The 19,463-nt window shown below is 34.9% G+C and overlaps 1 protein-coding gene across 4 annotated transcripts; it reads left to right on the top strand.

Moving 5' to 3' along the window:
- The first annotated feature begins 134 nt into the window (after positions 1–134).
- On the top strand, positions 135–18,834 carry LOC128683280 (uncharacterized protein). Of its 4 annotated transcripts, XR_008406267.1 has the most exons (14): positions 135–502; positions 834–1,072; positions 1,150–1,357; positions 3,185–3,313; positions 3,419–3,519; positions 3,669–3,820; positions 5,124–5,254; positions 5,543–5,704; positions 6,831–6,972; positions 7,201–7,403; positions 7,711–7,882; positions 15,830–16,071; positions 17,805–17,860; positions 18,693–18,834. XR_008406267.1 is itself a non-coding variant. In XM_053768725.1 (13 exons), exons 1-13 carry the CDS (start codon positions 479–481, stop codon positions 17,805–17,807), a joined length of 1,908 nt encoding a protein of 635 aa, XP_053624700.1. In that variant the 5' UTR covers positions 135–478; the 3' UTR covers positions 17,808–18,834. The 4 variants fall into 4 exon arrangements, 2 of the variants coding, with proteins under 2 accessions (XP_053624700.1, XP_053624699.1); XM_053768725.1 differs by having other exon boundaries at positions 17,805–18,834; XR_008406266.2 differs by having other exon boundaries at positions 136–502; positions 15,830–17,860.
- The last annotated feature ends 629 nt before the right edge of the window (positions 18,835–19,463 follow it).

Raw genomic sequence — 19,463 nt, 5'->3', positions numbered from 1 at the left:
AAAAGTATTGTGTGTATAAACCGCCATATACAGCCATTGGTTCGAATATTCTATGGAATCAGTATCGATTGTTAAGTTGATTATCGAGTGGAACTGGCATGGCAGCATAGATTAGATAGATTTAAAGATACCTACAGAAATAAATAAGGGTAGGATCCCGTCCCGCGTTCAGAGCGGCAACATTAATTTATTTTTTGTTAAAGTTTTGTTAGTTTGAGTTTGATAGCTCGTTAATTAAAACGCATTTTATTTAAGTATTTCACAATTCAAATTTCATATTATTGGAGCTTACGAGCTTGGAATTGAAGTATAAAAATAGATATTATTTGTATGAGACGAGGCGCTGCGGAAACTACAGTTGATTGTATTTCAGGAATTGCACTTTGTATTTATTGAGAACTAAGTATATTTATTTCTTCAATAAACTTAGTTAATATTTATTTTGTTAAGTGATCAGTGTAATTCAGGCTTGTAAACCATGCGACAATTAATTATTTTAAAGGTAGGTTAAAACCATTATGCTTCTAGTATAGGTGTGCTGTGTGTGTGTATGTTGAATTTTGATTCCTCTTTCTCTTTAGGTATATTATAAAAATATGAATCTATTTAGCATAGAAATCTAACCAATAACAAGTATTTTAACATGTCATTGATTCTGAAAAACATATTTTATAACCTAATTTTGTAATAGGTACCTTAATTTCTATACCTACCTACCTTAATTATTCATGTAATTTGTTACCGACAGGTTACCACTACTATTTATCCTTTTGTTATAACATGACAATTACACAAAATTTATTATATTTATGTGTATGTTTTGCATATTATAGGTACTATTTTTCATACTTCTGATGAATGAGCCAATAGATGCAAAAAAGCAAAGGACATCTATAGTAACGGGTATTGATGACTTAAAAGATTTCAAGAAATTGTTGAGAACCAAAACTAATATTTTGATTTTGTATGTCAATGTTCCAAAGTCATCACAGACCTTATTGGATGTGTTCAAAGAAACAGCAGATGTAATGAAAGGACAAGCAACTCTGGTGCAATTAGATTGCCATAGCAGGTAACAGTCACAAGAATTGTAGTTTTAGAATTAATTTCGACATAACTTAAAAATAACAAGATAATTTAATTTCACAGTGAGGGTAAGAAACTATGTAAGAAATTGAAGATAACTTCTGACAAACCTTATATATTGAAGCATTACAAGGATGGGGACTTCCACAAAGATTATGATAGAGCAGAGACAGTCAGTTCCATGACTAATTTCCTCAGAGATCCTACTGGTGACCTCCCATGGGAAGAGGATCCCGCTGCAACTGATATATTTCACCTGCTAGATGGAGAGGTAAGGCAGATAAAGTAATATGATCGTTATTACAATAATTTAAAACTTTACTTGCTTTTTTAATATCATAATCAACTGCAATGATGATCAACTGCATTTGCAATGATGCAATTCTTAGAGTTATGTTCATTTCAAGCTACTAGTAGGTACTGGCCTGAACAAAATATGTGCCAATATTTTATAAATATGTAGAGAAAGATTATTATAATTATTCTCTACTCATAAAAAAAAAAGATCTCATAATTATTAAGCAAGACCTTATCAGCATTTAATCCATGGAAACCAATAATTCTGAACCATAAAAAAGAATAACTAATTAATGATCAAAATAATGCATTGCGATTTCTTATTGAATGAATAGGTTGAGTATCTGTATTATCAATGCTTAAGCAGTGGTTGAGGCCTATGATCAATAGGTTCAATTCTTACTCTAGCCACAGTATACCAACCTGACTCATGTATCTATAGTAGTTTTTATAGACCACCACTGCTACCAGCGAAGGAAAACATAGTGAGGAAACCTGCACTTTGGCAGACCATTTAGTTTCCTACCATTTAGTGTGTATGGGCCTGCCTGCCATAAATGGTGATAGGCAAAATAAATAAAAAGGCAAAGCGACTTGAATAAAATCTGACACCAGCCAGTTTTAGCAATAACCACTCAATAACACAATATGATGATAATGAATCTTTATTGAAATTTGTTGCCTACTTGTATTTCCTGTTAATATGGAAGCATAGTACCCCAGCTCTATATTAGTTGATGGCATTTGATATGTGTCTAGTATACATATATATTTTGTGTTATTGTAAGGGTTGTTCTTTGAGAGAAATACAGGCTAATAAGTAAGTCTAAGTCAGTATAATATTTGAAAAAGCATTGGACATTCAACTTAACCACATTTTATTTAATAAAAAAAATCAACAAACAAATGATTGCCAGAAAAGCTTTTTGTCCCAGACAGAGCTCTTTCTTATAACTATGTCTAATGACTGACGAATAAAATATTTAATTCTTACAAAAGACGAAAGTGTATAAATATAGTTTACAAGTGTTTTATTGTATAATCTAAATTAGCGTGAAATTCTTTGCTTTATGATTAAATTTTGATTGATATGTCTAATTTAATTTTGCATGAAATGTTTAATTTTGCATTGAATGACTAGCGGAAATGTTATACCTAGTCTGATTATAAACATGAACAAATCTTTCAGCGAATGTGATTGAAATGACTTTATTTTAATGTTATGTTTAATTATATTCTGGATGTTATAGTTATGGAGATTTGTTAAGTATCGCGAATGTAACATTCTGTATTTAATATTGTACCCTTTACCCTATTTGAGACTATTTCTACATAATAATGTAGGATAAAACATTTTTCTATCATAGTGGTAACTGGTATATGTTGAAGTTCAAGTATACGTTGTTATAAGGCTAACTGGTGTCGAATTGAATTAAATTCCGGTCGCGTTTAGTCACAGACATAAGCTAGTTATGTATAAACAAATAAAGCATCGCGGCTTCCCTCTGAGAATTTTGGGATAAAAAGTATGCTGTTTCAGATTACATTTGAACTGTGTGCCAAATTTCAATAAAATCCGTTCAGTTGATATTTCGTGAGGAGAGGTTTATAAAATTGAAACGTTAATATATAATAATATCCAATGACAAGTTAGATAGATTATTGCACCACAGTACATAAGAAACTTAAGTTAGGTTTGACTATTAGGTATCGAAATATGAATGAGTGCACTTAGATTTATCGCAAAAGCAATTTCTTCAGCCAACCTTTATATTAGTAGTCATATATTTTGTTTCGACAGGCCTTATTAAAGTTCTTAAAAAAAGCAGCTGCTGCACAAAAGAAATCACTGATAATGTTTTACGCCCCCTGGTGTGGTTACTGCAAACAAATGAAACCTGAGTATGTAGCTGCTGCAAGTGAATTAAAGGTGAGGCTATAGATCTTCAATGAGAAACTATGATCAAATCAATTAAACAACTTTTCATCGTTATCTCTGGTGCAATTATATCTTACATGTTTATTTATATTACAGGGTGAATCATTATTGGCAGCAATTGATGTGGCAAAGCCTGGAAATTCTAAGATAAGACAGCTTTACAATATCACTGGATTTCCGACTCTTTTGTATTATGAGTAAGTAATTGCACGGTTTTATGGAGTACAACAGCACGGTTTTAAGGCTTACAATAATATATCTAAAATATAATAATCATACTTCTAATATCTTATAATCATACTTTCGGTAACAAATATGTCATATAAATAATTTGATGGCATTTCAGAAGAGGGCAATTCAAATTCCCTTACAATGGTGATAACAAGAAGCAGGCGATAGTAGACTTCATGAAGGACCCTAATTCTCAACAGCAACAAAAGAAGAAAGAAGTCGTTGATGAAAGTTGGTCGCCTGATTCTGATGTCATACATTTGAATGGTTAGTATTGTACTACCTAGTGTATATAGTAATATTTGTTAAACACACCATCCTCAAAGATGTATGCGATGTGATTTGTCAGTGCAAGTTGAATCATCTGCATTTTTCGTTTTCACGAACATGGCCTCTACGTTACGTATAAATAAGGCATGTCAACATGTCCAACTATTATGAACATTATAAGAATGCTGATTATACATAATTATACATAACTAACGGTCCGTCCCGGTTTTAAAAATATACACCTATAACCCTCTGAGATCACACTCTGTTTGTGAAAACTGTACAAAATAAGCCCGTTTTTGAGATTATCATGAACAGACAGACGCGACAGGTTGGACTTCCCTTTATAATATGTAAAGATAGTGGGGTGGTATACATAATTATCTGAAAGTTTAGCCTTCATAATTTAAAAACTTAGCTATTCGGGTGGTTCGCAGAGCGTTTCGACCGCCGCGGCCGCGCTGTCATTACAATTTTTAAAATTTTAACAAAGACAAGAATTAGTTTTACTATATGACTTTACATTAACTACTCTGTACTGTAGTAATGCCAATTTTATGAATGAATAATTTTGGAAATTATTCCTTCCTCAAGAAAATTGACGCATTGTAATGACCGCGCAGCCGCAGCGGTCGAAACGCTCTACGAACCACCAATCAGGCTCTCAAAATATTATATATTAGGTATATAGTAGATACCTACGCAAAGTTTTTCTTGGTTATCATTGGTCATGTGGTTTCTTAAAAGTAATCCTCTTTACTTAGACCTCGTCAACTTTATTTATTACTTCTTCCACATCAATTTGACAGTTTGAAAAAAATAACAGAAAGATGTAGGAAATATATTTGGAAATATAGAATATTTTAGTACTATTTGATGAGTAGTCTAAAATGCGATGTTGGCTAAAATCCTGGCGAATTTTATTTCAAAAGGTAAATATTATGGTTAAACTATTTTAATGAATATCGTCTTACTATACAAAACTGTTCACTGTTTACCACGTATTTTGGGTTGTAATATATATGGGTTGCCTTTAGGGACTAATAGAAGACAAAACTTTTTTTAGATTTTTGTCTGTTCTCTATGTTTGTTTGCGCATCGCGTTGAGAGATATTGCTCTTTCTGGACTCTAGAGCTTTTCTTTTAGCTTCAAGATATCGTTAAAAAAATTGATAAAAATCATTGGAACAAACGCGGGCGAAGCCGCGGGTAAAAGCAAAAATAAGTTTGTTTACATACTAGGACTCGTAAGAAAACACTAAAAAACGGATTTATTTAATTATATTATTATTATTTTCAGCTGATAATTTTGAAAGCGTGCTCTCTAAAGCTGACCACGCGCTAGTGGTGTTTTACGCGCCTTGGTGTGGACACTGCAAACGGATAAAACCGGAATTCGAAAAGGCAGCTACGAAAATTAAGGCTGAAAAGGTAATTGTTATATCTATATCATTTCTGTGGAAATTTCACCTGCATATTATGAATACAGAAAGTCATGCTCAAAAGGCATGCTCGTATATAAGTATTACTTAATTATTACTCTCTAAACAATTACTATTTCTTATTCGTTACTATTTCTACATTGCTCTAAATCATTAAACAATAAAACCACAAAAAATACGGATTTTTTTCTTGTTTATCTTGTATACACTTTGCCATAACTGTAATGCATCAAGAAAACTTATGCCAAAACTGAACTTAAAAAAAAAACAATTTCAGATTAACGGAATATTAGCCGCTGTCGACGCCACCAAAGAACCTGACTTGGCTTCTCGATTCGAAGTGAAGGGCTATCCCACATTGAAGTACTTCAGTAAGGGCGAGTACAAGTTTGATGCAGGACATGCCAGACAGGAAGCACAGATTATTAGTTTTATTAAAGTAAGGAACATAGATAAAATTAATAAGGGGAGATGTGGTATCTTACCAATTTAGTACGAGTACCAATGTCTCCATTTGCAATTGTACACACCCAAATGATAAATTTCAACAGGCACAGGTTAGGTACGAAAGTGATCGATAAAAATTTATTGATGAACTATAATTGTTTCGCACGCATTTTCAGTCATGAAATAAAACATAAACAAGTTTTGTTAAAGTTTATTATTGTTCAGTGAAATGCAGATAATTTAATAATTTATTCAACAGTTGCCGGTTAGACAATTTATGTACATAAATAATGGTGCCAATATTCATGTATACATTTCGGTTAAAAATGAGATGAGCATTTGTACTCATTTTCGTTTTGTTTTGGAAAACCAGTTTGAATCTCTGCCGGTTACATTATTTGAATTTCATACAGTACTTTTCGAATTTATCTACTTCCAAACAAATCATTCCTCTTTATAATTTCGTTAGGATAAGTTTATCGATAAGTCATTTTTACGACAAATACGAGGTACACACTATTTGACAGCTGGCTGCCATCGGCCGTCAGTGGTGACAGAAAGAGAGTATTGGTAACGCCCGAATCCATTACGCTGTCAGACGGACAGATATATAGATTGATTTTTGTAAAGCAAGCAATGAACTTTGTTATGAAATATACACGACTTGGTACTTTATCTCGTTGTAAATCATAATATATAACAAATTTGCAAATTTCAAAAATGAAACATGTATATATTTTAATATTTACACATAAAATGAGATTCCATCTTTCACACCATGTTCATTTTGCCGATTGTATTTTTATAAATAACCACTGAACAAACTGGAATTTTAGGAAAAATTGATAGATTAGATTGATGGCGAAAATCTAAACTATGTGAAATTCTTACATCGCCAACAAGCCGGGCTGCTATGACAAATCTTTTTTACATATATTTCGTTTATCTATGGTTTGTAAATACTCTATATGTTGAAATACAACCGGAGTAAAACAATCGGTGTATATTACTGTTCATATTGGACTGGGCCGTTAACATAAGTCACAAAGCACCTACATATTATTGAAAATCGTTTAATTTTCAACATTTATAACAGTAAAGTTTGGTTATCCATACAGGAGCCACAGGAGCCTCCGCCGCCGCCGCCGCCAGAGAAGCCCTGGGCCGAGGAGGAGTCGGCCGTGCGCCACCTCGACGCCGCGACCTTCCGCGCCGTCCTCCGCAAGGTCAAACATGCCCTGGTTATGTTCTACGCTCCGTGTGAGTACTTGTAATAACAATAAAACACAATGTCAAAACTCTCCCAAAGATCTGCGTTGGATCTGTATCGCAAGTCTTCCAAATGTCTCAGTCGTTCAATATATAAAGATTTTTAGGGTTTCGAAGATTTCTCCACATTTTGTCCACGAGAACAACAAGCATTAATTAGAAGCTTAACTTTTTTAAAGTAAACAAAATTTTTATTGCAATATTAACTCGGGTTTTCAGGGTGCGGCCATTGCAAAAGTACAAAGCCTGAGTTCGTGAAGGCGGCGGAACATTTTGCAGACGAACTGATGGTGGCTTTCGGCGCAGTGGATTGTACCGCGCACCAGGACCTCTGCGCTAATTATGATGTCAAGGGCTACCCGACTATCAAGTACTTCAGCTACTTCGACAAGTCCGTCATCGACTATTCCGGTGGACGGAAGGTTTGTCAACTATTTTATTATAATTGTACTGGATGTTGCCAGGTGTCATTTTTTGATATTTCAAAACAAACGTTTAGGTTTTTTCGAAGTAGACAAAAAATAACTTAAATTGGATAAAGAAAAGTTTACCGTCAAATTTCATTATAGCACCATTCCGTAAATAGAATATACATGAGTATATATGAAACAGGATATGAATTTTGCGTAGTATCGCACGGAAAATCCAGTAATGTAATGACAAATCCACCAAAGTTTGGCGAACTGTTAGTTGATAACATCTAATTTTATATATGTACTATATATACAGGAAGCGGAGTTTGTGTCCTTCATCCATAGTCAAGCAGACCAGCATCAGAAGCAGAAGGTGAAGACAGGCGCGGAAGCAGGGTTCGGGGTGAATGTCGTGTTGTCCACCGATGCTGACTTCGAAAAGATTGTGGCCGCTGAGAAGCCTACTTTCGTCATGTTTTACGCTTCGTGTATGTAACATATGTAGATATCTCTTTCTGATCTCCACATGTTCCCGATTTCGGTCGGGGCTTTGACGCCCAGCGTAAACCTAAAACTAACGTTAATGTTTTTAGATTCGCCTCGAGATTTTACAAGCGACCGCCTGGCTGTCGTTAAACCTCGTTGGGAGTGCTATTGTTTCATATTAGCTTCCTAGGCCATGTGTCCTTTAATCGCCTCATGTCATACATCCACGGGAGGATATGGAGCGGTCCTATGCGAGCAAAATCATAATGGCGCACCGCAGCATACATTTTCGTGTAGTTAATTACGTATAGGCGGTCGCGAAGGGCGTTTTAAAAAAGATAATTTATTATTACAAATTAGGTGTTTATTCAAAAGAATTCAATACAAGACTAATTTTAGATATTAAAATAAAAACAACTGCAATAAAACTGGGTTATGGCGTAATGGCTGAGTCGGCGGTTCGCACCGACGACGATTGCTTGAATTGGCGGGCTGCGTCAGCAACTTAGCATGGTTATGGCATGCTAACTCCTCCCTCCTTAAGATAGAACAGTGTCCCACTGGTTCGCTCGGGGGTATCTCCTGATGCTGCTGGTAGGGGTGTTGAATCTCTACATGTGAAGTATTTGTATGTCTTCCAGATCAGAAATACAGCTCCAATGCAGTACAGCAAGATGGTGGTCCAGCTTGGAGTGAAGGATACTAGTTGATCCTTGTAATCATCTTCATCTAAATCGTTTGCTCTATTTTTCAGTTGATGTAAGCTATCCAGTGAAATGTCTTCTAGTTGTATTTCATATTTTATTTCATTGTTCGGTTTACTTTGTTGCTCAGGTAACGGGATGACGTCATGTATTGTCACGGCGCTACTATGTGTTTGCAGTGTTATGTTGAGGACTTCGGCACGGCATTCGTTCGAGATTGAGATGGGTTGCGTCTTAGTGAGAGTATGGTAAGTGACGTCGCTTCCACACGTTGATTTCAGCACTTCATTGTTGTTGGTGATGACGAGCCAACTGTTGGGAGAGATGTTCTGGAATTTTCCGTTGGTCAGCTTCATCTTCGCATATTCACATTTGGGGTGTGCCGGTTGATGCTGAATTATAGATGTTATGCAGTCTCCGTTATCTTCAAGTTGCTTCATGATCAACTGCTTGCAGACTTGTGTTTCATCCGAGATGTGGCGACATTCTTCATTGATGTATGTGTACTCTCCGCTACCAAGTACTAGGTATTGGGATTTAGGAATAATAGTAATATTTTCATCATTTGGGATGGAGTATATATGGATTAGGTTATAAGGAGTTGAATCTACGGATGGTATTTCTAAGATAAAGTTTAACGAATGTCCGGTACTATAAGCCTTGACCTCTATAGATTTTTCTATTTTTTGAATATTTTCTAAGCTAATGGGAGCAACAGCTGTAAAACTAAAATTACTCTTCAGATCCAACATATCTGTAATAAGATCTTTCGAATGAATTATACTAGGGTGCATGATACCTATCTGTGCAAATGCCACAGCATCTTCTAGTAACATAAGTTTATCTAAAATTATCTGTAAACTAAAATCGATCTGTATATGAACCTGTAATAGATTAAAATGTCTATAAACTGTGTTAGAGTGCATACTAACGTTTTTTATTATCTCAGCTAATTTATTTTCGTTTTCATTAATTTTATTTACTTGGGTTGAAAACTCTGAGATAGCGTTCTGAGCTATTACAACGGATTTTTCTTGGATACTATGAATTTTATTTCTAAGATTATAAATTTGTTGTTCTATTTTAACTGCGTCATTATAATCTAAATTTCCGGTTACTAACTTAACTACAGAACCTATACCGTTAAACAAACCACGCTTTGTCTTACTAGGTGGTGCTAAAAATGTGAGCTTGTTATAGATGATATCAATTTTATGCTCAATTTGATCTGTGTAAGTTTTATGCAAATCTTTGGAGATGATGTTAGGGTCTAACATATTAGTGCTTACATATAAGTCTGCTAGTTTTAAGGTGGTTGCATAAAGGTAAGTTATACGTACAGACTAAATTAAATGTATCTAATTGTCTAAGAACTGAGCCTTGTTTTAGTAATAGTAGACCGTTGGAATGATCTATTGGGGTAATGTTCATGGTGGCTGCTGCTGAGAGCACGAGGGCTCCGGTGAGGGATGCCCTGGAACAAGGTGAGGTCTTCGTAATAGTTTGAAATGAACTCTTATAGATTTTGAATTAGGGTGGTTGCCTATTATCTCAGCCACGTTATTAGGGTGTAGGTGAATGATCTTATACGGACCTTTAAATACAGGTTTCGTTTTATCGTTGCGTGCTGTCTTCGCTACCTGCTTATAAACCGTTTCACCTACCTTTAGCTGAGTCTCCTCTGCTGCTTGATTCCGTTTCGCTATTACCTGTTCTTTATTTTTAGATAAGTGGGCTGCTACACACTCCTGTACAGCTTCCGCGTTCGCTCTATGCTTGAGAACAAAATCTTGATAAAATTCCCTAGGGTAATAAAGCTCTAACGGGTTTCTAGCTGCTGTATGTCCATAGAGTAGCTCATGTGGTGTGTAACCTGTAGCTGAGTGTATTGAATTGTTGTAAGCTATTACAGCGTATCTCATGATTACTTGTATTGTATCATCTTTGTTGGTCATACGCTGAATTCTTATTATTTCACCGATAGTCGAATGGAAGCGTTCTATTGGGGAGTTCGAGTTAGGGTTGTAAGGGGTGGTAAAGTGAATCTCTATGTTATGAGATGCGCATATTTCTTTAAGAACATCGTTTTCAAACTTAGTGTCAGAGTCGGTAGTAATTTTAAGTGGTAATCCTAATATAGAAAATATTTTTAAGAGGGCATCTGCTACATGAACACTACTAGAGCCTAGCATGGGGACTGCTTGCGCAAATTTAGAGAAGTTATCTATGATAGTCAGGAATGTTCCACCGCCTGTGGAATACAGATCCATGAAGAGATGTTGCAAGGGTTTGGTAGGTGTTTCAGTTACCATAAGGGGTGGTCGTAAGGGGTTGCGCTCATACTTGGCTTTCAAGCATGTATCACACTTATTAATGAAAGTTTGAATTGTTAGTAACATATTAGGCCAATGATAATTCCTACGTATATGTTTAAACGTTTCCTGGATACCACGATGTATGTTCTTTCCTTCGTGGTATTTTTTAATTATATCTAACTGCTCTGATTTGTTCTCTACTAATGTTACTCGACATGTGCATCTTATTAACTTAGGGCCTCTTTCATTAAATATTGTGGTATAAACTCGGGAAAAAGTTAGGTAAAGACTTTCGTCTATGAAGTAACAATGGAAAACTCTATCAGCTATCGTGTGTTCTTTAAGAAATCGAATTATTTCCTGTTCTGTATTATTTACCGGAATAAAAACATCTTTAATAGTAACTTTAGAGTTAGTCGTCCTATTTTCAACTCTATAGGTAGAACCGGGGGTAGATCTAATGTAAAACTGTTTTTGTTGTCTTTCAATAGCGTCATCTATAATAGGGATGCCGTTGTTTTCGTTATCGGCTTGTGTATGGTTTGTGGAGACTAACTGATTAGGGTCAGAGGAAACAATGCTCATGCTATCTGAAGTAGCAGTTGGAATGGATAGGGGTAGCGCAGGAGACTCCTCGGGAATGTGCTGATTGTTATTATTTTCAGCTTCGCGTTCCATCTCACGACGAACGTTTTCAAAAATTCTAGGGATGATTTCATCATCCTCGTTATCTTCAAAATTAACTGCAAGGGAATCTATGCTATTATGAAATATTTTAGCTCGAGATAGGGCATCTGCGTTCGTGTTTTGTGAGCCCTTCTTATATATGACATTATAGTCAAACTCCGCTAGTTTAAGCCTCCATCTGGTTAGCTTTGAATTAGGATCTTTCAGAGACATAAGCCACGTAAGGGGACGATGATCTGTATAGATGGTGAATTTACGACCATATAAATAGGGTCGAAAGTACTTGACTGCCCACACTATGGCTAATAGTTCTTTCTCTATGGTAGAGTAACGAGTCTCTGTGTCTGATAAAGTACGAGACGCATAGGCAACTGGCTTGTCAGAGCCTATTTTACCTTGAGAAAGGACTGCACCTAAGGCAAAGTCTGATGCGTCTGTGTTAAGTATGAAAGGTTGGTCAAAATCGGGGAACTGTAAGATGGGGTCATTAGTAAGTATTTGTTTACATTTGTTGAAAGATTCAAGGAATTCAGAAGTGTGTTCTACCTTACGATTTTTCTTGAGACATGAAGTCATGGGCTTAGTGAGCTTTGCGAAATCTTTGATGAATTTCCTGTAATAACCCACTAATCCTAAGAAGGTTTTTATATCCTTTTGAGTCTTAGGAATAGGAAAGTTTAGAACTGCTTTAATTTTGTCTTGATTAGGCTTAAGGCCATCTGATGTAAGCTCATGACCTAAAAACTGTACATGTTTTTGTAAAAACTCTGATTTGTCTAACTGAATTTTGAGATTGTGAAGCTTTAAACGGTCGAATACTTGTTTAAGCTTATGCATGTGATCCTGAAGGGATGTTGATGCGATAATTACGTCATCAAGGTACGTAAATACGTTATCTAAGCCACGCAAGATGTGATCCATCAATCGCTGAAAGGTACTTGGAGCATTCTTTAGGCCAAAGGGCATTCTGAGAAACTCATAATGACCTCTTTCAGTTGAGAAGGCTGTTTTCTCAATATCACGGGGGTGCATTTCCACTTGGTGGTAGCCACTAGCTAAATCTATAGTGCTAAAGTACTGAGCGCGCCCTAGTCTGTCAAGTATGTCACTAATGTTAGGTAAGGGGTACTTGTCTTCAATAATCCTGTCATTCAGTCGTCTATAGTCTATGACAAGGCGCCATTTGACCTTGCCAGAAGCATCTGGCTTCTTAGGTACAATATGAACAGGGCATGACCAAGGAGACACGCTTTCGCGTATGATACCTTGTCTCAATAAATTATCTATTTGCCTTTTAATTTCATCTCGCTGTTGAGGGGCTTGTCTATAACTACGGACAAAGATAGGAGTGGCGTCTGTTAGTCTGAGTTCATGTTTAACTGCATGTGTAAAAGTCAGAGGTATGTTCTCAGAATAGAAGATATCTCTGTACAGATAACATAACCTATTTATCTCACGTTTCTCTTCTTCATTCATATGATCTGTTCTTATTTTCTTTAAATTCTCACGATACTCTTTATCAGTACTTGATTGCGATCGTATTGAATTTAGTTCGCAATAAGTATCGGGGGTTTCCTTTTCTACATATGGTGTTAAAACAATTGGGGGTTTGTTACTAATAGTTTTCTTATCAGAGTTTAAGTTTAAAACCTCAGTTAGAAATGTACCATTAACTACATTAACTAAAGCTGCGGGGGTTGTTAGACCTTTAATCCATTCATGGTCCTCATGAATATAGGTACCATCGGAATAATTTGTTTTTACTTTTACAATTTTTCTGCAATATGGTTCGATTTTTATTTTCTTAATGGGGTAGTCAAAATGAATAGGAATTACAGCAGATGAAGTTCGTAATACTTTACTTCGTAAATCAATATTACTAGATAAAGACTTCAAAAGGTCTAAGCCAATTAGTCCTTTATATTTATTATCGAATTCGAAGATGAGAAACTTGTGAGTTTTGTCACTGTTAAAGACCGGTGGTAGGGGCAAATGCGCTATGTATGAGTGTCGAGTTACCGCGTGAGCTGTTTTAACCTCGAATGGCTCGTAACCTACACACTGTTGAAAGGGGGTATTATAAATTACGTCAGGGGATATCATTGAGCGTGACGCGCCTGTATCGATAAGGAATTTACCTTGAAATTCAGGTATCTCTATGTAGGGGAGATGATCCTTATCCTGATGGTTTAATTTTATCAACTGTGGTTGTTTACCTCTTGGTCTTCTTGAAAATCCTGAGGTGTGATTGGCTGGTCTTCCTCCTGAATCGCTGAGGCGTAGTCGACCTCTTGTTCATCTTGGGAAGGGTAGTAGTCTGCAGGGTTATAATAATATTGTGGCGAATTTATGTTACCTTCATAAGGGGAATAAAATAATTCCTCGAAAGCAAATTGCGGTGGCGCTGGCTTGCTGACCGATCGCATAGTGACGTCAGATGACTTCTGAGGGTTGACATGCTGTTGGGGTATATTAGGCCTTTGGAAATTACCTGTGTTTCTAAAGTTGCCTGAATTATTTCTAAAATTACCTTGTCTATTTTTCCACGGTAGCACGGAGTTTACTAACTGCTGTTTCTGTTCGGGGGTTAAGTTATTACGCTGAGGTATATAATTATTATGGGGTGCAATTTGTGGCTGAGGTGCAAAGTTAAATGGTCTAAGGAAATGTGGATTATTCTTAAAAGTATGCTGAAAATGATTTTGATTATTCCCAGGCTTATTATTACTATCTGGCTTTTTATTTTGGGGGTGGCTACTAGAAGGGTTGTTATAATTTGAGCCCTGTCTGTAGTCAACCTTTGCTTCTTCTTGACGTGCAGTGACTATTGCAAGCTCTAATGTGGAAGGTTTGTTAATACGTACACCTACAGATACATGGAATTCTAACTGGTTTACATATTGCTCTATAGCCATATTCTCATAGTAAGATTTATCTGAATGCCTGCCTACTTGATATAAAGTATCGAGCACATCTCTAATACGTTTACCAAAGGACTCAGCATCCTCGTTCTTATTGCGATGGGTGCGTGTGAGCTCCTGCATAACTTGAATTTCGTTTCTAGGCTCTCCTAGACGTGTTAATAAGGCACGTTTAATATCTACCCAACTATTAAGTGTATCTTCGTGAGCGAGGGCATCTATGGCCGCTCCGCTCAACTTACTTTTAATTAAACAAACTAATGCGAAAGGACCTGCTCCATCATTAGGTCTAATAAGTGCCATTAAGTTATCTACTTCTTTAATATAAAACTGTAATCTTTTAGGATTACCATCAAATTTAGGCATAAGTTCCGAGATCATCTTAAAATCTGTCTGGAACTCCATTTTAAAAATAGTAAATGAATATAAAAAACGTGTATACTAAAACTTTTAATTGATTTTAAATTTAGTTTATAATCTATAGCGATTCAAAGCCTATAGACAGACACACGTGAACACTATCTTACATCTAATACGACAGGAAATAAAGCATATAGGATGTACTTGGAAAGCAAAAAGTACTCACCAACACAGCATCGTCTGCATCTCCTGCTCGGGTCTTGCAGAGTACAGGTCTCCAATTTTCCGGATTCCCGCGAGATAAGCCGCTTCACTGTTACCGCCGTAGAGTTCTTATTATCGCGGTTAACAACGATTAAAACCGTTCACCCTGAATCTTCACAAAGAGTTTATTCGCGAAGGGGACTTTATACCGAAAGTCCTAGGGTGCCACGATCCTACCGACTGCGCCAATTACGTATAGGCGGTCGCGAAGGGCGTTTTAAAAAAGATAATTTATTATTACAAATTAGGTGTTTATTCAAAAGAATTCAATACAAGACTAATTTTAGATATTAAAATAAAAACAACTGCAATAAAACTGGGTTATGGCGTAATGGCTGAGTCGGCGGTTCGCACCGACGACGATTGCTTGAATTGGCGGGCTGCGTCAGCAACTTAGCATGGTTATGGCATGCTAACTAGTTGTATGATTAAAAACTATCTAACACGCACAACGACTTCTTGGACAAAAGATAACGCAGTAGTTTTTTCCATTTCTAGCACTAGGTGATAAATCTTTGAGCAATGTTGCCACTCGACAGTCGATAGTCTAAATCGATAGTTTGGCAACGCTACTTTAGAATACAACTTTAGATACGATGTTTTCCTTCATATCAAATAATAAATATGAGTATGGCACGAGTACCTGAGACCTTGAGGTTATGTGATGGTCTTTTCATCTGAACTAATATATATTACAGGGTGTGGTCACTGCGTAACAGCGAAGCCGGCGTTTAGCAAACTAGCCACAACAATGAATGCCGAGAATGGGCCCGTGCTCGCCATTGCCGTCGACGCCGCAGAGAACCCAAAGGTCGCTGATCTCGCGGGCATCGAGACGTTGCCTACCTTTAAAATATTTTCCAACGGCAAAATACTTGGCGTTTACACTGGTGACCGCTCGTACGATGATATGCTTCAGTTCTGCAAACAACACGCGAAGGTTAAAGACGAATTGTGATCTTAGTTGTCGTCATGCTTTTTAGACGTCCATTTTATTAATCCTCTCATCACATATCTATTTAGTTCACATAAATTACTGTTTATGCTGCAGTTTCTATTCTAATATTTTGCCGTGTCTTCTATTATAATTTAGTATACTTAGTTTTATTTGCATGACTTTATAATTTGTGATACATTAAATCATTAAATAAAATTGGTTTGCACGTAGGTATTGATATACAATTTTGCGTTATTTTGGTCGATCTTATTTGTTTATAATTCCTAGTAAAGGCATAACAGTTAATTTTAAAACAAAATATTTTTATGTGAAAATATTAAGTACTTATCAATTTATTTTTGTATACCAACATTTACAATACGTAAATACCACAGAATTTACGGTACTAAAAATGAACCCGTAAAATGTTATTTAATTTTTCTAACTACAAAAATATAAATGCAGAATTACGAACACAAGCTTACAACAATACTTATTTGATAATTATACTTCGACAAATCACGTATGGCCTATGTAAAATTAACTTACTTAGTTATTATACTTAGTTTTATATTATGAATTATATTATGAATCTGCTTTTACATAATCATAAATGAAAGTCTACGTTAAGATGTAGTATTCTCCAAATAAACGTATAAATTCTTCCAATTTCTCACGGAAGACTAGCGCCGGGGCGCAGTTATTTATATATAAACCACAAAACGAATGGTCCTTTATACCTAAATGCAAAAGAAAATGTCGTATTTTATAGTACGAATATTTTCATCTTAGCGTAGGCAGTTCTTAGTTCAGACCGACTCATTATTATACATTTTATTAAGTATACCTATAACGGTGTAAATGCCCAATGTCCGTCTTTCCATTTCAACTTTCCATTCCAAATTAAATGCATGTATTTATTTATGGGCGTGTCGTAATAAACAGATATTCTAAAGTCTGCCTTAATTATAGCTATATATTTTTATCATTCTATGAGTTTAGTTTTGCTATTTTTACATATTATTTTTACTTAAAATCAACTGTAAGAAATTATTAAAATAAATGTATAGGTGTATAGGTAGGATATTAGACGTAGGTAATTGTATTGTTGACATATCTATCTTGATATTATTAGATGAGCTGAAATTTTGCTGTTATATATGTAATGCCAAGTAATATGTATGTTATTTATTTATTAGTATGTCATTATATAAAAATGAATATATCTAATATCAATAATGATAATGCTTTATCAATGTGGCAATGATTTTGTAAATTCTGTATTAACTGAAATAATAGTAATATCGTGAATTAGATTAATATTTTAAATGTGAAATAGAGAACGTTTTTTGTAAAATTACATAGAGGACAATAATTGTTGTTCAGAGTTTATTGATTCGGCACACATTGCTAAATTGGACTATGCAACACTGGGTCCATGTTCATTCACAAACTTTTTATCTTTATTTGTTCTACTAAACCTTAGCTTTTAGTGAGTAACATTGGATAATGTCAACACCAAAAGGGTATTTTTATCCGTTTGAAAATTTAATTAATATATTGATTTCTTAAAATTAAGTTTCAACTTGAGGAAATTACCATATTCAATAGCTATTTATTGATCAAAATATTGAAACATTGTATTGATATATTTGATATATAAACAATATCAAAATATTGTTCCTATTGGTGTCATGTAATTTTTTGCTAATGTACTTAATAAATCTGATTTACAGTGACAACTTGAAAAACTATTACAAGATTGGCAGTCTGAGCAGCACCTTGTAAATAGGTACGAACTGACTGCATGTACTATTGTGTCACATGTATTGTCTATGCATTTATGGTAATGTGGTTTATATTGAAAGTCATAATTTTGATTAATGTTGTAAGGTTGTGCATCTATGTAATTTGGAAATATTTCATACATTAATTTTCTTAGTTATATAGTACAATTTATACATAAAATAATTTTCTTTATGCATTTATGTAGTCCACAATCGCTTAAGTATAAATGTATAACGTAATGTAAAAGATTTTCATAAGGTCATGGTAGAATAGACGTTTATTCTGTTATATACTCATTTTAGACAATAATTAAATGTCATTCGACAAGGGCTTCCCAAGGTACACCACCTATATACAATCTTGTAATATATTGAACAGATTCGTATGTTAATGTGTCGACTTAGTTAACGTTATATTATTTATAATTGGAAAGTTCTGTGAAATTTGGAATTATATTTATAAATAAGTTATTTTATTTAAAGATATTATTGCTGATTTAAATTTTACAAAAGCGAATATTTAGTTTTCCACTAGTAATTGTAGACATTAAATTATGCGGCCTATTTGGCTACGTACTTACCAGAGTGCATTTCCTTGAAGATTATCAATGAATAAAATATTTAATACATCATTACCTTATGAAGTTGCGTCTTCAAAATTGGAACCAAGTATCTATCTTATAAACTTTTAAAAAATATGTTATAATAATATTACACATTATTTAACTATACACAAAAGATTAATATCTACGGAAAGGTTTGTATTCCAGAAATTTGCATTGTGTGTTTTATATATAATGAACTATTTCTAACATTCCGTTTCGTCTCATATTGCAGAATTCGTCAAGTTGCTGCTATATTCCAGTTGTACCTTTTCTATAAGTAATATTTTATTATTCATCAATCAATGTAATGAATATGTGATGTTATAGCATCTTGAAAATTTACTTTTTCACAATAAATTTTTAACATTTAACAATCTTATTATTATTTCACTCTTTGCATACTGTCTTTGCCATACGTCGAAAAGGTGAACCATTAAATTGCGTTATTAGAATTACAGCACACAGTCTTCAACTTCAATAGGGTTAGTTATTAAATTGGCGATCTTCTGTTTTATGTCTGTTATTGATTTGGTATCAAATTCAAGTCTCCTAAATCTGGAATGAATTCTATACGTGTGATGAGATAAATGTACATTAAATTACGCCTAATGATCTTCAAATGAATAAACAAATTATTTCTTAGTGCTAGGGTATACTCCCCAAGGAACCTACTTTCTACCGCAACAATATGTTTAAAACCTTCAGTCTAATCTCTTTACCATAAGTTATTCGTTCGGAATAGTAGTGAGTAAAACCTTCCGTTTGCGGCTATAACTTTAGCAAAAGTCTAGGTTCCTATAAACAGGTTTGGTCTGAACATTACCGTGTCACTTCCGATAGCTGCTTCCTGCTGGACGCAAGTTCACTGCACCTTCTGCACAGTACAAGTAGCTTTCTACTTTATTCTGAATTGAATAAACCTACTTTACATTTAGAGCAGTTGTGGAAGACATTTTGTATCGTACCTATATTTGGCTTACGTGGATGCCCGAGCACTTTTAGA

Source organism: Plodia interpunctella, chromosome Z (assembly GCF_027563975.2).
Source record: "Plodia interpunctella isolate USDA-ARS_2022_Savannah chromosome Z, ilPloInte3.2, whole genome shotgun sequence".
Classification (NCBI taxonomy): Eukaryota; Metazoa; Arthropoda; class Insecta; order Lepidoptera; family Pyralidae; genus Plodia; species Plodia interpunctella.
This window is presented reverse-complemented; position numbering and strand designations above follow the sequence as displayed.